Raw genomic sequence first — 12,497 nt, forward strand, 5'->3', positions numbered from 1 at the left:
GCAATGAAAAACTTCAATAAATCGATTATGTTACGTATTTCTACATGTAGGTATGTAGTTTATATATGTATTATTGTGTTTTTATGAATGAACATAGTTACATACATACAGATATATTTATACATAAAAAAATGTTTCAACCAGATGGCTCGGCAAGCATGGTTGTGCAGTGTGAGGTCATCGTGTGCAATCTACAGGTACACTGAGCTCCCCTATACTCGGGGTTTGGGGTTCAAACGAGGAAAGCTGGGTCACTTCATCAAGTGCATCCTAAACCAAATGTACAGATTCATACATGACATCAATATTATATTCCATCAGCATGTTAAAAAAATCATTCTTGTTTACAACAATGGAGGTGTTCTCCAAAAATAGTTATTCTAAAAGTGGATGCTACGCCTTTAAGAGTTAAGAAACTTGAAACCCTGTTTGCGCAACAACCAGTGCAGCACAGAGCCGCCAAAGTGTCTAGACAAACACGTGACAGGAGGCAGCCAATGGCTCCAGCTCTCTCCTAGGGGGCCCTGTGTGTGTGTATGTGTATGCGTGTGTGTGTGTTTCAGAAAAAGAAAAAAAAAGAGAGAAACGGAGAAAGAAAGAAATCTAGATCTCTGTTTATTCAGGTCGGAACACACGGAGCCGGACACACATTGGTGTGCAGGGATCGTTCTCAATTGAGTTTCAATACATAAGGATCTTTGGGGTTGTAGCAGCGATTGCATTACTTTCTCCGAGAGCACACTAGGATTCTAAAAAGGAATATATTTTGGAATTATTTTGCAGCGGAGTAGTTCCATTCATGTGCCGATCGCAGCTTTAAAAGGAAAGATCGGAAGGTGTTTCAAAGTCCAAACCCCTTAAGAGAGCACACTGTTCGGGTACTGTAGCAGCGTTGCATTCTGCTGCAACCATGTGTGATCTTCATAGCAAGCAGCATGAATGAAAGATAGATTAAAGGGACATCGTTTGGGAATAACTCTTAACGTATTTAATGCATTTTCGTATTAAGAATAAAAAGGAAAAATAGAATATTGTCTTAGCTTTTTTGCAAGGTTCTTAGTAAGTGAATGCATTTTGATTTCAATGTAGCTGTGTGCAATTGTGCTACTCTTGCAATTTATTTAGCAAGGTATTGTATTTGCCCCAAATCTAATGTTGCAGTCTGGTTGCAAATACACTGCACTCGGCTGTGCAATCGTTGCACGGCATTTGCAAAAGCTTCATGTTTTACGGCGACCTTGGAACTAATTGGTATCCAGCAGGATCTGAACTAAAATAAAAAAAATATCTATCTATAAATTGTCGTATGTTCAGGTCCAAACGCTCAGGTCTTGTGCGGCGACTCTGGAGAACCCGTTTGATTCCAGATAGAGAGGGGGGAGATGGAAGCAGTAAAAATAGCGAGGTGGATCGGGACGATCGGTGCAGCAGAAACCCGGAGAGAATTCACAAAACGGAGCTCAGAACGATGACCCTCAGCTCGCCCAGGGGCCGAGGAGGGGGCTGCGTGAGGACTCCTGCAGAAAGCGCCAGGACAGGCATCATTTTGGATCAAGGTGGAGATGCGTTTTGCATCCAGAGTCAGGATCATGAAAACCCCAGATCCTCGCAGGAAAGCGATTGCAAAACGGTGACCTGCTGTTTGTTTAAGGATCGGGACCACTCTGGACCCCAAACCGCACAAACGGCTCGGGATAAAGAGCCCAGATCGTGTCACTTCGCGCTGAGGAGCCACGCTCTTTCTGTGAGCAGTCAGGATGTTAAACCCCGCTCGGCAGTGGAGCAGGAGCTGAAATCCGCAACCTATTCTCTATTAAAAAGGCTAAAGGAGAAATCCTTGGATACCCTGGTGGAGGCCGTGGAATCGAAAGGGGGTATGCCCACCGATTGTGTGATGGTGTTCCGGACAGAGGTGCGGGTGGGCGGCCAGGCGGCTTCCCCTCAGCTACTTCTGTGCAAACTCTACCGCTGGCCAGATATGCAGCACCCGGCAGAGCTCAAACCTCTTTGCGACTGTGAGAGTTTTGGGATTTTGGACAGTCCAGCGGTGTGCTGCAATCCCTATCACTTCAGCAGGCTGTGCGGGCCAGGTAAGAACATGGATGATTATTATTATTATTATTATTATTATTATTATTATTATTATTATTATTATTATTATTTGTATACGTCATTTACAAACGTCATCGTATCTGCAGAAGCACAGTCCAGAAGATATTTAACATAGATTTTTGTTTTTGTTTTTTTCCAAACAATAATTAAACCATGTCATGAAATTGGAATAACAACGCGTTTCAAAGTTTTGATGCTGTTAAGAAGGGTACCTCGTATTGCATTAAAAATAAAAATGCAATCCCTGTACCACACAAATGAATTTAACACTGAACTATAAGGTATATCAGTTTAATGATGATCTGTTGTATGTGTACAGTATTCACACCAACTTGCTTTTTTGTAACAGAGTCATGAAGCTAGCTAGCCCAGGAGAAAGATATTTTCCCCTGGGCACGTAAACACTGTAGCAAAGAATGGGTTTAGAACCTGGAGAGGACCCGCGCCAACAGGTGTGATTTTATTGGAACAGAACAAAATCCGAGTGCGATTCAAGCGGTATAGGACACGCATTCCACATCGCGTTCGCATATTTATATCACTGTGGGATACAGAACCTAGTCACGTAAACACCAAGTGTGAGTGGTCCTTACCTCAGGTATCCGAGTAACCTTGAGATTTAGACGGTGTTTTAGCAGGGCTGTCTGTGCAGGGGTTAGAAAACCCGCAAAGCGTTGCGCAACGGACTGCCTGTAGAATGTGGGCGGGCTGGTTGCCAGAGTCAAAGATAAGAGCCTACCTACCACCTACCTACCACCTACCTACCCCTAGCTGGAAAAGCATACATTTTAATCGTGAGAAGCAAACAGTTTAATCACTCTCTTCAAACAACTCGATGACTGTGCGGCCCAGAACGAGCAGGTCAAGTTACTCTTGTAACTGGTGAGGTAATGATTATAATTGAAAACCAATCACAAAATAAACATGCGCTTACTTGACAGGGTGTGGGGTACGTGACTGTGACCGGGTTCTCATGGTGTGTTCTGTTTTTTAATTGTACATCCTTATGCTTTAGCAGTATTAACACATGCTTTCGACTTTGAATGGGGTTTTCATCCTGTAAAACCCCAATCTGTATTCAGAAACGTGGGAAAAGTCCATAGATATTGAGTAAGATTCTCCACATTATCAAAATAACATTGGGTTGAAAACATATCACTCAGATACTGAAAGAAATAATGCATTTCAGTTTGGTTTAATATTTCTATGACCAAAGTACAGTGCCTTTGGAGTGCATTCTGCAGAAGCGTCGTGTTGACCTACTAAAAGCCTTCATGGAATTCTTGTGTGACACGTCTGACTGGGGGAAGGCGTTTCTGTCCTGTCACCCGTAACCAAGTTTGATGTTACTCAAACATCATTGCTCAAATGAAGCGGTCATCTGTGGCACCACTTTCCTCTTCGAAGCCTTTCCCTTGCAGTTTTCTGAACTGCTTCCATTGTGTCCACAGCGATCTACTCGGAAGAGTGAAAGCACTTAAAAAGTTTATATGGACGTTTTGTTAAGCTGGTTTATTGGATGCTTGTGATCTAGAATCCGCTGGTTTAAAAAAAGAAAAAAAAAGCGCTTTTAAAAATACTTTAAAACAATCTGGCTTACTGGTCTGCAATGTGAGCGTCAGTTGGCTGTTCGCAGCCCGCAATCACGTTTTACTTTGAAAGGAAACCATAAATGAAAGATAAGAAACGTTTTTTATGTTGTTGTTGTCAAAGTGTCCTTCAGTTTTAACCACACGCTTTACCAAGCCCCTCGCAAGAAAACTAAGTACATCTTAAATCGTTGGTCTTTGATGTATTTTGCACATCGCTCATACGCACTGACGCATGGCCTGATAAGGTAGTATTTATTCTGTCACTGATGTAGACGATTTTGACTTTTCCTCGGACTCCATGAAGCATTACAAGTCACATGGTGAGATTAAATATACACTTGTTTTCTTGTTCTGTTGGAAATAGTGTGCTATATGAACTTATCCTATTCGTGACATTTTTATTACACTAAAATCACGTTATTGTTAATATATTATATATACATACAATTATAAAATTAGTGTCTTGTCCTAAAACAAGTTTAATTATATAAAAACATGTTTTCCCCTAAAAAAAATAAATAAAGGAATTGATAAGTGTTATTTTTAGTATGTGTTTTGTAATTAGAATGTGTAAATTGGCGTTAGATCAATTCCATAGGGCATACGTAGAAGCGGCTTACACAAACTTTTTGATTACTTTTTAGAACTGAGCAGGAGCGTGCAAAACACACCCTCACACACACACAGACTAATGGTTTGCTTCAGCAACGAGAGCTAAGATTTAAATAAGCACAGTTTTTTTCTTTCTTTTTTTTTTCTTTTATTTGGCCAGGCATTATTCCTTTGAAATGAGATCAGTTTCAAGTTGTACTTTAAAAGCCCTTTTTTTCCTAAGGAGGTCCCCTCTGCTATTTAGGTAAAGGAGCGGTGATAATATGCAGTTTGCATACTGCTGGCGCCGGCCGGACTAGCTGTTTATCTGGCTGACTGCGGATCCACGCAATTACTGTTCTCTTAAAGCAGCAACAGCACTATTATTTCTTGACATGCCGTTTCATAGCTTTTTGCACACGTACCGCATTTTCCAAATGCTGCAGGCTATGTTCTCTATAGAAATCGGATTGAAACGGTTACTTTATTAAATATAATTACTTTTAACTGTAGTGTGTTTTTTTTTCTTCTTTTTTTTAATGGTGCATGTCAAAACATTTTATTTAATAGGAAAATTACCTCTTGTGTTGCAGTAAACAAGACAAAAAGCACACAAACCAAACAATTGTGTTTTATTTTCAATATACTAACACCACCTTATCATAATGTTATGATAACTTGGCTCAATGCTGTTGTAAGTTTAGCCACGAGAAAACACTACTATGTATTTATTTCACTAATAAATGTTCAGGTGCTTAAAGAGTAGTAATGATATTTTATCATTGATCGATGTTTTCTTTTTTTAGAGTCTCCCCCTCCTCCATACTCCCGGCTTTCTCCTAATGAAGAGTTTAAGCCACTGGGTAAGTAGAAAAGTAGACTATTTCAATTACTGTATTATACGTTTCCATCATGGCCATCTGGCCGCTTTCATTTAACGGGCCGCGATGACGTCACACTTCCTTTGATTCAGTTTGACTGAGAATGGCAGAACCCAGTGAAGAGTCCCACTCAAAGTGTACCTGCTGGTCTGCAGCAATTTGCTGTTTCATATTTACAAAAAAAACATATATATTATAACCATGCAACAAACCCCACGTGGTGAACTAGCCTTAATATCGTTACGCCTGTTGATATTATACACACAGGGGGACATAACGTTGCAGGAAACAGTTGCATAGTTTTACTTTTTCTGTTAAATCATATTTGGATACAAAACCTTATGACGCATCCCTAAGGATCCTTATATACGAGTTCTTTCACATTTTTGATTGCCACATACAGCAGCAGTCACTTAACAGGGCTGTTTGTGTGGGTGATAGTCATCCTAGAATATGGGACAGGTTGGTTGTTTGTTAATAAGAGTAAACTGGTCAAATAAAAACGTGCCTTTTTGTTTAATTCAACGTGCTTTTAGCTAAGTCCCAAAGCAAACCACATTTAAAGTGTTTAATTGGAGTGGTTCGGCTAGCCAGGGACACACTGGCTGCTTACTTCTTATAACAAAGTTTTGCCTCAGTTTGAACGCGAAGGAAGGAAGCAAGCAAGAATAAACAACGTCAGGAATTTTAATGGTGGTAATTAAGTACAGTAGCTATGAATTGTTTAGCTCCTTAATGTAACCTTATCCAGTCGACACCAAGTTCCAACCTGCTTTATAAACTGAACCTTCTTTTGTGGGCTTTGAGAATGCTGCACTGAAGTTTGTATCCAGAAAGAAATGTCACACTCTCTCATATATTTGGCTATATGAATGTTCATTTTATTACTGGATGAGCAACCTATCCCTCAGAACTAGCCATTTTACAGTATGGATCCAGGTAAAGATTCCTTTAAAGGCAATTTATTGTTTTATTTTATGGACTATGGTGGGTTTTAAGGTATATCTATAATGATGAGCATGCAATATGTATTTGACTAAAGGACTTATTAGATTTCTCTTGTGGCAGGGCTTCATATGCCAGCAGCTACAGTACACAGTGACAGGTTTGCTTCTAATATATTTCCTTTGTTAACAGATCTTTCAGATTCAACATTGTCATACACTGAAACTGAGGCTACAAATTCTCCCAACGTCACTCCCAGGGACTTCTCAGGTAAAGCGTGCTCACAGTTCTAACTCTTCCATGCCTATTCTGTGTATATTCACAGTAGTGTTGTATCACATGAATCCTCAAGCTATCCTTTGAGAAGTGCTGAACACAAGTTAACAGCTCTTCCTAAAGGCAGAACTGCATCTGGCACGAAGCTGCTGTTTGTTTGTTGTTGTGTTTTTTTTTTTTTTGCATGAGTTGGTCATTCACGTTGGAATGCCTTACCTCTAGATCGGTGTTTTCATTTCAAACTTGAACTGATTTGAAGTCCACATGTTTCACTGTTACACTGTGCCTTTGAAATGCGACCGCTAAGCTTGTAGGATTTTTGTTGGTCATTTCATTTTTCAGGAGCTGTTCTTCAGTTCGTGTTGCCTGTCATAGGTATATGTAACCCACGTTTCTATATAGAAGTAAGTCTGCACCATCTAGTGATATGCTACTTTGCAAACGAGTTTCCTTTATTTTTGCTGGCAGTACTCTGCTGTGCACTAGATGGCGCTGGTGCTTACTAATATAAAGACACTTTGGCTGATCTAGCCTACTTTACATATGTCTCATATGTCTATGGCAACTAGAACTGAAGAGCAGCTCCTGAACTAATAGTCAAATCACCTTCACACAACCTAATAATAATAATAATAATAATAATAGCAAGTTATGAAAAAAAAGTACTTTACTCCTAAAGAGTGCATTTAGTCATGCATCGTTTGTTTTAGGTTTTTTTTTTTGGGGGGGGGGGGGGGGGGGTGGAGGGGGGTATGAAATACTGTCATATTATGTCTTGCTGAAATGTGCGATTTGATTTCACATGCATCATGTTTTGGCAGTGATTGGATTGGCTCTGTGTTTGTGTTCTCCAGTTTTGGTTGCTGTTGGTAATGGTTTGCATTTAAGGTCGAGCATGTGAGAGTAGCCTTGTTTGTTTCGTGCAATGGCTATGCTGGCACTGAATGAGAAAGTTATCTATTTTTAAACCAGCCAAAGGTGTGAGCTTTCTTTTGGTTTCTTTTGATTACTGGGATTGCCATTTAAAACTTGAGCAATAACGTATGAGGTCAGTGCTGTGCTGGGACTACACCTAGAGGTAGGCAGGGGAGCAGGGACTGTGCAAGCAGTGAAATACTTCAATACTTGCATTATGACAGGCACTGCCACATAAGGACTTCTTGTCATGCCTTTAGTACTGTACTGTACCCTATGTGGCAGTCCTCAAAGTGGGGAGGTCACGAAACATTTCATGGGGTCGCAAAACAAGCAGACCTACTATATTATACGGCTACAGAGAATCGCGGCACGCCTTCATCAGAAAGTAGATCTTGCATCTTGAAACTCTTGTCAGGTTTAAGAAAACACTTTTTTTCTGTTTATACACCTGATTCGCTGTTTCTGTAAATGTTGTTAGTAGATGTTTTTCTTTTTCAATAGAGGGGTTCTGTCAGATCAAGGTCCTAGGATAAAAGTCTGATATGGGTGGCATCTTGGTGGTGTAACCAGTGAAATGTTATTGGGATCTTTTCTGTAAAATTTCTGTTGTGTTTTTTGCGCTCAGCATTTTGTTCACAGAGTGATGTAATTGCTTATGGGTGAGGCAGGATTTGCTTGTCTCCATACAACTTAAAGGAAATGCAAACAAACTGGGCTGCTTTCCGATTAAAATGTGGTTAAGCTTTTCCAATGTTATTATCAGTGCTATTATGTTTTTAAACAAAAATGAGTCTCCTTAGTTTTCTTTTCCATAAAGCGATCCACAAAGCCTTAGTGTTTTCTGAGTTTATCTTTCAGACATGAAAGATGTTAAATCTTCAAACCTTCAAAAAATTCATAATGTTGAAGTTTTTTTCCTTACCTTTTCTTAGTTTTTTATTTATTTATTTTTTTACTTCATCAAAAGCTATTTAAACTTCCCCAAGATAAAGGTTTCATAGTAAAAGACAGCATGTCACTGGTGTTTTGTTTAAAACTGGGAGGGTATGATAAAATGTATTCTGTGGTGAAAGTGGTGTTTTTAACTGGAACAATATAAAGATAAAATGCGACCAGGCTTGCACTGTAATTGGATACTCCCTCTCCCGCAGTGCAGTTTCAAATAGTGCAACTCTTAATAACAGAGTGTGTGGCTGGCTGATTTATATTTCCCTTGTGGATGGACTTTGAACTCAAGGATAAGAGATAGACTAGAAAGTGAAGTCACGCTGTCAGTGAGCCGAGATGCCCGGGAGATGGAAATCGGAACTCCTGCTGAAATGGGTTTCAGGTTTTTTTTAAAAAAAAAAGCAGCTTAAAAGGCATTTAGCCCTGCAAAGATGTTTTATTTTTTGGACAGCTGATACTTTTTCTTGCACTCACAAATATGTTTACACACACTAGGATGTAAATACGACTCCTATTGCATAGCAGTGTCACCCATTCCAGGTTTTAATATGAGCTTGATTAGCCACAGTGTATAGACAACAGGCTCAGGTGAGTCTTATTAAACTCATAGTAAAACCAGGAATCGATCAAACTGTATGCAATGGGAGTCCTATTTCCAACCCTGCAAACATTACTGAATCAACTATTTTGTTTTCACAGACCTAAAGACATTGCGCTACATTATCCATATTGTGTTAATGGATCAATCCACAAAATATTCAAGTAATTATTTTTTTCTGTTTTTTTTGGTTTTGTTATTTTTACAACATGGTGCCATTTGAGTGAACCATCTTCACAGCGTAGTCCTCCGAAAGTGTCTTCATATATTGGTGATGAACACACAGTAGAAACCAAGCCCTTGTTTACTGTTGCCACAGTAAGTCTTTTGAAGAATGAAGGTGAAAAAGGGTTTCTGTGAGTTCTGGGATTTCTAAAAGAACATTGCAATCCTCTTAATTATCTTGTTTAACACAAACTTGGATGCCTGCACAGCAAGGAGGTTCATTCTTTCCTTGGCTTGCAGTGTAGGTCTAGGAGAATGAAGAAATGAAACGTCAGGTATCTGTGTGGTCTGGCGAGTAAGTAAGTGCTCCCTGAAGAAAATGGCTGAGATTAAATGGTAAAGCTCTTAAAAGCAATGCTCGGGGACATCTTCAGCCATCCTGGGATAAGGAGGGGATGCTGTTCCAAAACGGAGAAAAGCTTTGTGGTTTTAGTGAAGCAACCTATTTTCCAGACAAGAGCCATTCAAAGTCCCTGCCAGTAAGCCTATTGCACAACTGCAGCTTTTTAAATGGGCCCTTGGTTTCGAAATTTGCATTGCAGTGTCTCAGTGACGGTCTGCCCAGTTATACATAATGTTTGCTTTTGTTAACTGAAAATAAAATTGGTCTTACCGGAATTCTGCCCAAAGAGCAAAAACAGGGTATCGTCTTCCTTTACGAAAGCAGAACAGTTCATGTTGTCTCGCTTCAGTGGAATGAATGCGGTCCTCAAACGAATACACGTGTACGCTTGTAGGCATAGTCCACAGAAGGATGGTTTTGAAGAACTTTATTTGTAAATCAAGCAGTTTCTTGTGGCTTTCATGTTGTACTGCTGGGTTTCTGTAGAAAACAGGTATTTGACTTCAAAAGCATTTTAGGAAGTGGATGCTTCACCACAAGCATTCCTTTGAGGCACCAATTGCTCATAACCAAAGTCAAACATTTAGAGGAAAGCTGTTTTTAACTACAGTTAACGAGTCTCCCTTTTTAAAACGAATATTACAGTTGCATGTTATCGACCACAAGGATGGCTGTTCCCCATATTCAATGGAGATGTCTTCACAGAAGGGATTATTATGGTTCTGAATCTAATTAGCAGAGCTATTTGGTGCTTGCTGTTTCTGACTTGCTACATTTTGTTTTTTGTGACAAGCGTAAGATCTTTTTTCAGTAAACCAGGTAGATTGAGGGATATGTTTGTGTTAACTGGATAAGCTGTATTCTAAACAGCATATAGTGATTCTGTCCATCTCTAGCTTTGCACCTGTTTCCTCGCCGAGTTCCTGTGCTAGTTTTCAGATCAATCTGAATTGTCCATGTATTGCACTCAAAGTGAATCCCATTGCTTCCTGTATAGAGCTCCACATAAAGAATGCAATGCCTACCGGGATTCCCGTGCCAGTTGACGGGTGGTCTCTTCCGGAATTCTCAGCTCTAGTTATGGAACTTTCATTGGCTAGAAAAGGAACATGCTAAATTTGAGTCTTTTGTTAAGGATTTATTGGGCCTGGGGTGGATGCATATTTGTAAAAATACTAGTGGCACTTTCTTGTGGGATTAAAGAAAAAAAAAGATGCATAACTTAAAAAAAAAAAAAAAACGTTGGCTCTCTTTGATTAGGAGGAACAATTGCATAAGCAGACATCAGGTTTTCCTAGTTTTATTATTGCAATTCCCTTATTTATTGATTGATTTAATATTAATGATTTTATAATCACTCACATATTTGATAGTGCATTTATTGACTTGTATTCTCTTGCTTCTGAATGTGCTACTGCCCTTTGATTAAGTGGAACAAGGATTTCATGTATAATTCAACATGTCATATACACAGTATTTGTAGTAACTGTACAACCCTGTAATGTGGTTTGGAGTTGACTGGCCTGTTATTGAAGCTTAATTATGGCAATTAGCTGAAAAAAAAAAAAACATTGACAGGGCCTTTTAAGGAAAACATGATATAAATAAATGCAGACTTACTTCCTCCATCGCATTCTAATTGCACGCTTGGTCCGTCTCTCTTTAAAGACAACTTGCATGCTGAATTCTTAGAACCACATGCACTATTAGCCTTTTCTAAAGCATACAGGATTCCAGGAGCCGTGTATTGAGAAGCTGTCACGTTGTTGTTTGCTCTTCGGGTCATTTCTGTTGATGAGAGAGAAAGCTGATGCTCTGTAGTCCTGGAGGAATTTCAGTTTGTATAAGGACCGGCTGATAGCATCAGGACTGTAAGCCATGTATAGCAGGGTACTGGAGGGACACTCGCCCTTTTGTGAGGCACACAAAGACTGCATTTGAAAACCTGTAATCCACTTTTTACATATTTTAGATTTTAACAACCATATCGCCTTTTTACAAAATTCCAATTGAATTAATTAGCCTGCTTTTACATAAGGGATCATTTTGACTGGCCAGTTACTTTGGCTATAAAATTGTTATAGCCATGTTAGTTTTTGGTAACAGATTTGTGAGTGCAAAAATATGTTTTTATGAACAAAGTGGTGCGTGTTCGTATATAATATTAAAATATTGTGCTGTATTTTTATATCACAATTTTCCTACCTTAAGCCCTATTGCATTTTTTTCTCTCCCTAATTTTGTCCTTTTTTTGTTAAAAGTCCCTTTATGCTTCCAAAGCTTTAAAATAGAGAGTCTTAGACACACATAAACGTGCAAGGGCATCCCCACGTGTACAGGACACAAGTGAAAGAGAGCAGACCACCTAGCTTTGCATGTTTGGCCCATAAGCGTGGGATGTAGGCATCCTGTCAATGTTTTGGCATCTTTATAATGAGTTTATAAAGTATAATAAACAGCAGGCCAATTCAATAATACTGGTCCTCCAGACATATTAAGGCTATACTCTATACTCTACACATGCTGTAGCTTTTTGCCATTTAGGATAGTTCTTTATTACTTGAACTCTTTTTAAAAGTTTGTTTGCACCCAGCTGTGCTGCATTAGAGCAGCGCTCTCCTTGGCATCTTGTCTGTTAATCTATTAAGTATTCCAACATTGCTACAGTTTCGAAAATATGAAATAAAGGGCCAGAGGGGCTTTTGAACAATAGTAAGGAAATAAAAACAAGACAGACATCTGTCTCTCTTCATTCATTGTGATTTTATATGAAGAGTGCCATGATTTATGAAAACTCTTTGATAAGCTTTTGGTCCTGTTTATTTTCTAAATTAAGTTCGAAATGTCAAACTTTAAAAATGTTTTTTTTTTTTTTTTGGAAAATAACAAACAAACGAGAAACAGTGCGGCTAATGAATGGAAATGCTTTCTGTCAAAAGTTGCCAAATGCTACTGAAAGTCTTGTGTTAACTTACACTGCTGTGCAAAATTGGCCACTGCAAGGTGAGAACCCATTAGTACCACCCTTTCAACATGCGTGGTTTGAGTAGCAGAAGCAGGGTTCATTT

The 12,497-nt window shown here is 39.2% G+C and overlaps 1 protein-coding gene across 1 annotated transcript in view; it reads left to right on the forward strand.

The window, feature by feature from the left end:
- The first annotated feature begins 470 nt into the window (after nt 1-470).
- The window catches only part of LOC131700610 (mothers against decapentaplegic homolog 6-like), a 29,163-nt gene continuing 17,136 nt past the window's right edge, over nt 471-12,497 (forward strand). The window contains exons 1-3 of the mRNA XM_058999054.1: nt 471-2,090; nt 5,102-5,158; nt 6,314-6,391. Of these exons, the coding sequence (XP_058855037.1) occupies nt 1,307-2,090; nt 5,102-5,158; nt 6,314-6,391 (919 nt within the window). The 5' untranslated portion in view covers nt 471-1,306. The remainder of the gene's footprint in view (nt 2,091-5,101; nt 5,159-6,313; nt 6,392-12,497) is intronic.

Source organism: Acipenser ruthenus, chromosome 24, assembly GCF_902713425.1.
Source record: "Acipenser ruthenus chromosome 24, fAciRut3.2 maternal haplotype, whole genome shotgun sequence".
Classification (NCBI taxonomy): Eukaryota; Metazoa; Chordata; class Actinopteri; order Acipenseriformes; family Acipenseridae; genus Acipenser; species Acipenser ruthenus.